Source organism: Pyrgilauda ruficollis, unplaced genomic scaffold (genome assembly GCF_017590135.1).
Source record: "Pyrgilauda ruficollis isolate IOZ18807 unplaced genomic scaffold, ASM1759013v1 scaffold17, whole genome shotgun sequence".
Lineage (NCBI taxonomy): Eukaryota > Metazoa > Chordata > Aves > Passeriformes > Passeridae > Pyrgilauda > Pyrgilauda ruficollis.
In genome coordinates, this window is record NW_024515875.1 from 10,878,663 (window position 1) to 10,889,140 (window position 10,478).

Here is a 10,478-nt window from a genome sequence, read left to right on the forward strand (position 1 = left end):
TACAAATGTGAAGAAGCAGTTACACAAGCTGGCAAATAGATGAGCCCTCCCCGTCCTGTGAATCAGTGCAAAAATTGCCACCTTGGGAGAAATCGGGTTCCAGAAATAATCCCTACATTTCTTGTAGGCTGGCAAGACCACAAATGAGCTCAGCAGATGTATAGTGAGCTTGGTCTGGCTGAAAACAAGAGGCAAGGCCAGCAGTGCTGCAGTAAGAGCCCAAAAACAGGAGTGTTTCACTGAGAATGTGAAAAATTGAAGAAAGTGCCTTCAGCTTCCAAGTCATGCTTAAAAGCAATGCACTAAAAAGAGCTTATAATCTTTATTAAATTCTTAATACGTTTATGGCAAAGTTAGTTTTAAAAAAGTAGTACAAAGGCTTTTGGAAAAGAAGCTCTGAGGGAAGAGCATGAAGTGTCATCTAGCCCTCTGCTGAAATTATCTAGTGGGTCTGTGCACAGAAGGATGTTATGAAGCTGCTCATATTTGAAATCTGGGTGTTCTGAGTAAGTGTTGCACTCTATCTCTGGCCAAAAATAGGTCAAATAGTATCAGGAGTGTGGAGGCTCAGGTATCCAACAGACAGGGCTGTGCTGCCTATTTGTAAAACCTATATCCTTATCTGTTACATCTCTCAGAGCAATCATTTGTTTAGAGGTCAGAACAAAGACAAAACCTCCCCTTTATTACCTCTCTTCACCAAGTTAAGGCTTCCAGCCCCAGTGGATACATCAGAGCAGGGACCTCTGTCACTTCCCAAGGAAGCCAGGCTCATTAAAAAAGTGTTGATGCTGCATTCCATGTCTGAAGAAAATCTGTCTTCCCCACCATCATTTGGTTGCTCTCCAGCTGAGACAACAAGCCCCACCACTGACGAGAGCCTGCACTGGCTTTGAGCAGCACAGAGACACCCCAGGAAAGGCCAGAACGATGCCCCAGGCATCTACAAATATGAAGGTTCAGGGTACATCCACTCAGGAGCAGTACAGCTGAGGCTTTTCTTCCACCACATCTGAAGAAGTCAGGATGAAGCAGTTGATATGGGAGCTGCATTTTGCACAGAATGGTTTGAGTTGGAAGGGACCTTAAAGATCATCTCAGCTCCAACTCCTTGCCACAGACAGGGACACCTTCCACTAGACCAGGCTGCTCAAAGCCCCAGCCAACCCAGCTCTGGACATCTCCAGAGATGGGGCATCCACAGCTTCTCTGGGCAACCTGTTCCAGCTCAAAGGCATGTTAAACATGTTCCATGTTTAAAGGCAGAGCTTGACTTTTTAATTAGACATACAAAGAACTATTCTCCCAAAGCCTTGGCCTTGCTTTTGGAGCACGTTTAAAATCTTGTTTTGTCTGGGATAAGAGAGTGCAGGAGCAGCAGAAATGCTGATGCAGGTAAGGATGGCACCTCAGAAGAGCTTCCAGTAGAACATGGTATTTTCAATGCCTAACAGAGGATTTATGGCTAGATATGCAAGTCTTTGCAAACAGCCACAACATGACTCATGAACTGGGCTCAACCCTGGGGCAACTTTCAGCAGTATGTTCAGCCCCAGCTCTGTGCTCCAGAGCAGCTGCCAGCTTTGGAAAATGAGCATTCAGTGCCCAGCTTTGGCAAGGGACTTGGACACTGCATCATCAACAGTCCAAAAGTGCATCTGTCCTATGAAAACATCTTCCCTACTTCCCTACATGAGTGAGGCTGAGAACTGACGGGAACGCAACACAAAACTTGGCAGGAATTGTAGCTTGACTCGTTTGTTCAGGTTGTGCAGGCCTGAACTGTGTGGAATTTTAGACTGTACATGCTGCTTTAATCCACCAGCCAGTCCAGACACCCTCCTTTCCCAGGAGGGCTTCCATCTTTGAAGAATTAGTCTAGCTGCCTTCCTCCAAATTCACCACTGAGAGTTGTTCCAGTGTGTTCACTGTTCTGGTGTGGATTTTGGTGATGTTTAAGACTGGACAAAGATTGATCATAAGGGAGCCAGATGCCACATGGAAGACTGTTTTACAACCTAGCTTTTGTAGAAATAAGGGCAGAAAAGGGCACAAGTACCTAATTTTAAAAGAAGTCTGCACTGGACAAAGCTCTGTCACTTCCTTTTAATGAGTTTCAAATGTACAGTGAAGCAAAACAAAGGGGCACTTACCTTTATTCCAGTCATGCTCCAAGATACGTTGTGAACAGCATCATACTCTTGGAGATCTTCTTTTGGGTCCTGAACTTATATTCCAACACCAATGGAGAATTGTTTACTGGGTTTAAGGACTGAGGTTACTGAAATCTAAAGGCAGCACAGCCTGAGAGCCAGAGCTGCCACTAACACAGTAATGCACAGAAGAGTCCCCTGAGCAGGACAGTGGCTGGACATTCTGAGGCTGAAAGCAGACTTGGCTGGGCAGCCTCTTCCCCCAGAGCTGCTGGTTCCCACATCTTGTTACAGACTTACCAGAGCCAGTCCAGCACAACTGGAACTAGAATCATTTACAATGGAAAACCAGCCACTGCTTTGATGGACAGAACTTCAGGTATGTGCATGCTATGGAAGTCACAAAAAAAAAAAATTTCCAGAAGTTGGCATCCCAACCCCTTCCCGCTCACTGACAGACCAGACAGACTCAGTAAGGTGGTGAATTGTGTTTCTTAGAGACCATTAAAAGTACATGAGCTGATTTCTAGAACATGCCAGAGGAGATTACAGTTGTGTTTATAGAGGAAGTAAATAAACTGCACGTGCATGAGTGGCTGTGATGCCATGGGCAGCAGAGTCCCTTGCTTTTACTAAGAGGGCCTTGGTGATTTGTTTTGCCCATGCACAGAGACACAAAGGAGGGGAAAGGGAGCAGAGGAGGAGGCGACATACAACATCTAAGAGAAAGAAATGAAAGAGACAGCCTAGGGGGACCTCAGCTCCCAGACAGACAGGAGGAATGGGACACCAAAGGCTTGTTTAGAAGAGTTTGAGAGAATTGCTGGTCTGGGGGCCTCGAGCTTGTAAAAGCCTACCCCCCAAAATGAGAGCAGTAGGTGGCACAAGCAGGCCCTGGCTCCTCTTCAGCAGATGCACTTCTGACCGTCCATCCCATCTCAGTTCCACAGGGAATTAGGGAAGTGCTCAGGGGACGAGGGCTGCTTCACTCCAGATCTTCATCTCTGCCCTCCCCCAAGGCGGAGAGGAATGGAATTGCAGGGAGATGAACTCAAATGAAAATGCTGGGGCATGGAAGTGAGCATGCAAAACCTAGCCCCTTGCCAGGTGTCCTGGGAGGCAGAAAGGGGCTTCCCCAGCACAGCCAGTGAAACAAAAAGCATCTGCTCCTGCCATCTTTTGTACTTTGTTCCTATCTGGGAACTCCAGTGACATCCTCCCTGCCTCCTTTTAGGCCAAAACAGATCCCAGTGCATTCTAGAACAGAGGCAGAGCTTTCTAAATTAAAGGAGTACCCTCTTTCCAGTCTGGATTACAGGCTACAGCTCAGCTTGTTACAAAAAGTTGAAAGACAAGACACACATTCCTCGGAAGACTCTACAGAAACAGGGCAGCTCATTTAACCCATGTCCAACAACACATTCAAACAACTCACAGCTCCTGTTACTTTTGATGGAGAAGAACAAGGGAATTGCCCACAGAAAGCCACAGCCACAAGTTTACCTGGACCTAAAATTCAAGAGAACCCATAGCAAGTAGGAAGATTCAGTTTGGTCAGCAAGATCTCTAGAGGCCTAAGTTGCCAAACTGGAACATCTGATGTCACTTTGCAATATCCATGCCCAGAGTACCATTCCCCTTTGAATCCCCAGCTAACCATTTCAAGTGTTTTCTAACTCCTGCTGAAAGCTAGGGCTTTGTGGCAGCAGAAACAGAGCAGATATTCTTCATCAGAAAGCTGTGCAGCTCATTCAGTCTCATCTGCAATACCTCCAGCCCCTTCACCTCTCTCTGCTAAGGCAGTGAGCTTCCTCGACGTTCAACCCAGCCACACAAAAGCAAAACACCAATTCCCAGCCTGCCACTACTCCAAAGTCTTCCTTCTGGAAAGCTAGAATTCAGTAGGAAGCTACAGGGTCCTGGCTTGTGTGTGCATAGATGAAAGGCATATTTGACACTCCCCACCAGAGTAATTGTCGTTCATTTGTTCCTTGTGGAGAGAGACTTTACTCCCACACATGCCTTTTAGATAGTAGCAATGCCCCTTTCACTTAACTGTGTTTAGCCTCTTGCACTTGACTGAGGTAATCAGGTAGGCCCTCCTTTATGAAAACTGAAATGGCCATTGAATGGCAAGTCATCTGGAAATAAGGACAGGCAGAAAAAACCATTTCTTCAAGTGCTCACCTCTCCATGGCTAGAGAAACCTACATCACTACGTGTAGCTTAGATGGCTCACAGCCACTGGCCAACACAAACCAGCTTTTATTTCAGAAGCTCAATGAAAAGCTCAAGTCATGCTGCCACTCTTTTTAGGCAGAACACCAAAGGCTCTCACATGCTGAAGTCCTTCATCCCAAAAGGCACTGTGTTAAGGCATTCTTATTTTGCTAGAGTTCACACAGGCACTATTTGACAAGCTTACACCCAAAAATAAAACACAAAAAGTTCTCTGCAGAAGAGCAGGAGCAAATAGCTACCCACTCTTCCTCAACTTCCCTTTCCTCTAAATTTAGAGGACACTCCCCAAAGCTGCAGCAGCTATTGAAAAATCTACCTTTGTTTAGTAAGCGGCTCAGAGTCCTATAGAGAAGATAAATTGAAACCAATAAGGAAATCAATGAAGAAGCTAGGTGAAAGGGAAGGAAAGGAAAAATTCAGAGGCAAGAAGAGACAGGCAAGGTAACAGGGGACAGGAGGTTGCAGACTGAAGGAGCTACATTTAAGTAAAAAAGTAGACTGGAGACAAAGCAATAGAAAAAAGAAAAAAGGAAAGAACAAAAGGGCAAGTTACACCAAAGGTCCCTCAGAGAGCTCCAAATCACCCACCAGGGAAGGAACTTGCCAACCCACCCACGCCAGGGTAAACACCCCTCATACTTACAGGTTTGTCTGACCTGGCAGGCAGAATTTCCCATTTCTACAATGATGGCATTCCCCATTCCTCATACTACTAGGTAAAGCACACCATTTCCACTAAGTGAGGGAGTTCCAGCACTTCTACCTCCCTTTCCCAAAGACTGGAGTTGACACTTATGCAACTAAGACCCTCAAGATCTCAAAACAAAAAGGAAAAGTTTAAAGTACTCTAGAGCTGGTGTTTCCTCACCTTTGAGCCTGAGGTTTTTGGTACTTACTTGCAATCACCACCACCACGAGGGCACCAATCACTCCCATCATGATCATCATCTGAAAAAAAAAAAAGATTGTCCAAGAGCAATACTCAGAACAGACGGACAAGCTGCCATTCTTCCTGACAGCCAGGGAACCTGAGCCAGGCCCAAAGGCACGGCAGCCAAGGCCTCAAAGCCTTCCCACAGTGAAAGAATCGTAAACATCTGAAATCGTTAGTAAGCCCCAGCTATACTTGAAAGCTGTGCAGGAGAGGAGTAGCCCAGTCCCCTCCTGACAAGGAGATGGTGGCACTGGGGAACTCACCTTGCAGTTCTTCCACCAGTACTTCCTTTTGAGTTTGGCTGCGCTGCTTTCAAACACCGAGGCGCCGGCCTGCAGTGCGTCTGCCCGGTCATCCAGCTCTGACAGCTTCTCGTCTCGCTGCAGCACCTTGTCTACGTTTACACACATGATATCAACCACCTGCAGGAGAACAGCGGGAGCAGTTCTGTTGGTAAAGACAGCTGAAAACGTAAGAGTTACTTAGTCAATAACTGATGTGGCAATACTAACAAACAAAAAGCATGAACAAGGGGGAGGGGAAAGGATCAGGGTAAGAAAGAAGTAATTTCAAGTCACTGCCTACTTTGGAATGAAAAAAAAAAAAAAATCGGAGAGTCACTGTTAAAACATCACTTCAAGTACACTTCAGCCGGGTCCTCAGCCTCACATTCTCATCTGCTTCTAAGAGCTCTCCGTTCCAGCAGCAGCAAGCCAAAGCCACCCTCGCTATGAGGGGAGTCATGCGCTCCCTCACTCCCCGGGAGCTGCGGAATTGCCGGATCGCCTTCCAGCTGCTGCCCCGCTGAGGCACACGGGCGCTACTGCGCGCCAGCAGCCAAGCCAGCGATTGATCCCGGGAAGCCAGGCAAGGGTTCCCTCACATCCCTGCACACAGCGTTCCCTTGAAGCAGCCCGCAGGGATTAAGAGCTGTCCTGGATGCTGTACAGCTTTGTTCCCATAAGAGATGCGCGAGGTACCAAAAGAATCTGGCAAGCCTGGTTCTTGGAAGTCCTATCTAGAATTAAGAGGCTTTTAAACATAAAGCCATCTCTCATCCAGCCTCTTTAATAGGTTTGCCACTCTATTTTTGAGTATTGAGCATTAACTAATTTCTGGCTTTGGCATGACAAAAGGAGCCACCCCCTCAGCGACAGACACGGGTGAAGAGCATCGCTGCTGCAGAGCAGCGGGAGCAGAGTCCAGGCATCCCCCGGGCTGGCAGCTACTGACCTCCTGCACCTGGGCCTGCGTCTGCTGCAGCCGGCGATTGCTCGTCAGGTTGGGGGGAGCCCCGGGGGGACCCCCACCGGGGGCCGCCCCTTCGGGAGCGCCTCCTTCGGGAGCCCCTCCTTCGGGAGCGCCGGGAGCAGGCTGCTGAGCTGGGTCAGACCTAAGGGAACACACACATGAGCGAAGAGAAAACTCAGCCGCTCCAGAGAGAACCCCCAAATCCACACGAACCCCAGCGTCCCCAGGCTGCAGCAGCCTCGGGAGCCTGCAGCCTTGCTGGATCCCGCCGGACCGGGAACGGACGGGCTCGTGGCAGAGCCTGAAGCAGGGGCAAGCCCGGGGGGCAGCGGGAATGGAACAAGCCCCTCGTCGAAGGAGCTTGCGGGTGCGGTCGCGCCAAGCACTGCGGCCTCCCGGGGGAGCGGCGACCTGGCAGCACGGGCATGACCAGGAGACGGGGAAGGAAGGCGGGGCAAGAGGGACAGGGAGGCAGCGCGGGGCACCCCGGGGGGACCGGGCAGCCACCGGGCTGGGCGCAGTGGCGGCCGCCGGCCAGGCTGGCTCCAGCTGGGGCCCCGCACATCACCACTGGGGCCCGGCCCACGCACCCACTCGCCCACGCACCCAGCGGGAGAGCAGGACCGCCCGGGGGCGGTGCGGGCAGCCCTGCCCGCGGCTGCTGCAATGCGCCACCCGACCCCACCGCCGCCGGCCAGGACGCGGGCTCCGCACTGACCCCCGTCCCTCACGCTGCAGCACCGCCCCCACGCCGCGCCCACCGCGGCTCGCCCACGGCCGGGCGGACACTCACATGGCCGGGCCGGAGGGAACCGCGGGACACCGAGCACCGAGCTCCGCACCGACAGCCCGAGCCCCCGGACCCCGCACTTATAACAGCGGGGCCCCGCCCACAGAGCCAGCAGCCAATCAAAAGTTGCTCCGCTGAGAGCCGCAGCTCGGCACCGCCCCTGGGTTCCTCCTCAGCCAATCAGCGTTCCGCACCCTGCGGGGAAAAGACCAGGCAGTTAGCCCCGCCCCAGACAAGCCCCGCCCTGTCGCGGAACTGTCCAATGGGAGCAGCGCCCTGCGCCCCGCCCCCGACCTGGCCCCGCCCCTGCGGAGGTCCCGCGGTGCCCGGTCCGGGGGTGCCCGGCGCTCCCCGCGCCCCCGGCCCCGCTGGCCCCGACAGCCCTGACGGGTCCGCCGCGCTCCGCGTAGGTCACGCAGGGCCTGATCGTGGTCACCTGCCCCGTTCGGTTTTCCTTTTGGAGCCCAGCCCGGCTGGCGCCGCTGTGGTGGGGGCTGCGGAGCGCTCCCGAAATCCCCCCTCCGCAGTGTGTCTGTTGGCTCTGGTTAAGCCGCTGTCCTTGCAATTAAGAGATGGTGTCGCTGGCCCGCTTCCAGCATAGAGCACGTCATGAAAGCGAAGCTGAACAAGAGCCGATCGAGCTTCTGCAGCCTGCTGGGAGAAATGAGGCTCGCACAGCTGCCCTAAGAACGGCAATGTGTTTGGGGTTTTTTCATCTAAATATCTGGAGAAGCCTGCTGGATCAGAAGGGAAGATTCTCCAACTCAGGACAAAAAAGGGGGCAGGAGCGTACTGGAACAAGAAGACTCTTCATACAGAATTTTGTGTGGTGAGTAGAGAGTGACAAGTGTAGGCTCACACTTACACTATCTTTTCCTTCCGTAAGGTGATGCAGGACATTCACGGTAGTTTTTAGTGTCAGATCTCACAGATTATCAGGCACACAAGACAGGTATGTTACAGATTACAGCACGGTAACTACAAGCTCGTGGTTACAAGGTGAAGAATAATGCAGCATTGTGACTAGAGACAGGTGATGTGCAGATAGGAGCAGTCTAGCACTGACCTCAGAACTCCAGGTTTTTACACTCTGCCTTCAGACGGAAGGCACAAGTTGAGGAAGAAGCTGCTGTAGCCTGGCAGCCTTTCCACTGCAGTCTGAGGACCATTCCAATAACCACTGCAAATAAGTTTGAGCTTATGGAATTGGTGGCCACGGAGCTTCTGCCAGGTTGGTGCTTAGGGATGAAGAGATGACAAAGGGTACAAGATACATTCTCTGATACTTTTCCAGTTTCTGACACATTTTCAGTCAAGGACTTGCTATACCTGCTCAGTCTCCACTTGGATCTGTGCAAGCTTCCTGAATCCACACCTTTTGGCAAGTCCCACAGGTCTGTCACCCTGCCACTGAAAACGTGGACTTCAGCTGTTCAAACAGAGTTTGCCTACACTTTCCTCAGGCTTAGGCCCAAAGAAAGTTCTTTCCATTCATCCCCTGCCACTTCCAACCAAATGCTTTTGAGAGACAGAGCAGCACTGCTCTGTAGCAAGATACATCAAGTCAGCAGATAACTCCCTGATTACTTAGCAGCTAAATTAACAACTAAGGCAAATTGGTATGCAAATGCCTGCTCATCTAATGGATTTTTCCCAAGCGTACAGTGGTGTGATGTTGGACTAGAGGGATGCCAGCTATGATTCACTGTAACTTCTCCTCTAAAGGAACTGGCAACAGTTATGGAAAACTAGAAGCTAGAATTTTTAAAAATATTTACATACCCGAATTACTTTTGCAAATCCTGCCTAAATTATAAACAAAAGGCCATTTGGTCATAAGGCGTCATTAGCAGGGGATAAAGTCATAATGACTGTGGAATGAGATAAATCCCATTCTTAAGAAGTTTTGATGCATTTCAGCTAACATTTGGATTATTCACACTTAACCACAGACGAGTGGAGGACAAGGGGAAAGCCATGAGCAGGAGGATATATTAGCAGGACCTTGTGGCACTAATTTGAAAAATTTGACTATGAGGAAAAATCTAAGCTGGAGAAGACTGGAATTGTCATGTGAGATGTGTGAACCTGGGGCTCAGAGACTGAAAGGATGCTAGGAGCCCGGCCAAAAAACCAGAGGAGCAGAGGGTCACGTTCAGGGATGCAGGCTGGAACAGATGCCTGCAAGATGTCAGAAATGACTGAGGGGGCACAGAGGAGCTCAGCCTGGAGCAGTGGCAGGACCTTGAGACTTGTGTAGAAATATGCAGCAAAGGCTGTAGAAAGCACTGGGAACTCAATCGTGTGGAAGCTGGTTTTATTCCGACTGCAATGCCACAAAACTACACTCCACGGGCTGAAGCCACTGCTGTTCCCTAGCGGTGCTTTCCGGTGCGATTGAAGCGCTTGTACAAGTACCGGATCCTCTTGTTGAGTTTGTCATAGTCCTCTGCAAACATCCGATCGCCCACCATCTGCTTCTTGCGGATGCACCTCTGCAGCTCGTTCCCCCGCCAGCCTCGCAGCCAAGTGGGCCCCATGATGAGACTCTTCGGGTGGATCTGGAAGCCGCCTGACAACAGGAGAGCAGGGACAGATGAAGGCAGGCACAGGAGAGGGCTGTTCCCAGGGGGCCGGCCCTAGTTACCCCCGCGCTGTGGCTGCCATCCCGCAGGTGCGTGCAGCCCCGGGCCGCTCCTGCCGCGGGCCACAGCGCCGGGGCGTGCGTGTCTTACCCAGGATCCCCACGTTATCATACACCCCGAACAAGGCCCGCTTCTTCGTCCACCGATCTACCGGCTTGCGCTTGGGCGGCTCCTTGATGCGGATGGGCCGGGAGAGCCCAGCCAGGGGCGAGGACAGCGGCACGGGGAGGCCGGGCCGCGCGGGCGCCCAGCGCGCCCCGCCGCAGTCGCTAAAGCTCCGCTCGGCGCAGGGCAGGGGGGCGGCACGGCCCAGCAGGGCCCGGCCCGCCGCTCTCAGCAGCAGCGTTGCCGCCGCCGCCATGGGGATGAGCAGCGTTGCCCCGGGACGGGACGGGATGGGACGGGAAGAGCGGCGGTGCCGCCGGGCCGCCCCTTCCGCCGCGGAGCGCAGAGGCGCGCGGGTG

General features: G+C 51.9%; 2 protein-coding genes across 10 annotated transcripts in view; both read right to left on the reverse strand.

Annotated features, from left to right (window-relative positions):
• Positions 1 to 7,461, reverse strand: part of VAMP1 (vesicle associated membrane protein 1) — a 33,901-nt gene extending 26,440 nt beyond the window's left edge. For 4 of the 9 annotated variants that reach the window (XM_041463880.1, XM_041463883.1, XM_041463884.1 and 1 more), the window contains exons 1-4: positions 7,373 to 7,461; positions 6,562 to 6,721; positions 5,592 to 5,750; positions 5,291 to 5,342 (exon numbers count right to left, since the gene is read on the reverse strand). In XM_041463880.1, coding sequence (XP_041319814.1) covers positions 5,291 to 5,342; positions 5,592 to 5,750; positions 6,562 to 6,721; positions 7,373 to 7,374 — 373 coding nt within the window. In that variant the 5' untranslated portion in view covers positions 7,375 to 7,461. Of the gene's footprint in view, positions 1 to 1,750; positions 2,544 to 2,628; positions 4,893 to 5,290; positions 5,343 to 5,591; positions 5,751 to 6,561; positions 6,722 to 7,372 lie in introns of those variants that run through there. The other 5 variants (XM_041463885.1, XM_041463886.1, XM_041463882.1 and 2 more) reach the window with 5 other exon arrangements.
• Positions 7,462 to 9,669: 2,208 nt separating this feature from the next.
• Positions 9,670 to 10,462, reverse strand: MRPL51 (mitochondrial ribosomal protein L51). Its single transcript, XM_041463833.1, has 2 exons — positions 10,105 to 10,462; positions 9,670 to 9,941 (listed from the first exon to the last, which is right to left on the reverse strand). Exons 1-2 carry the CDS (start codon positions 10,373 to 10,375, stop codon positions 9,745 to 9,747), a joined length of 468 nt encoding a protein of 155 aa, XP_041319767.1. The 5' UTR covers positions 10,376 to 10,462; the 3' UTR covers positions 9,670 to 9,744.
• Between the last annotated feature and the right edge of the window lie 16 nt (positions 10,463 to 10,478).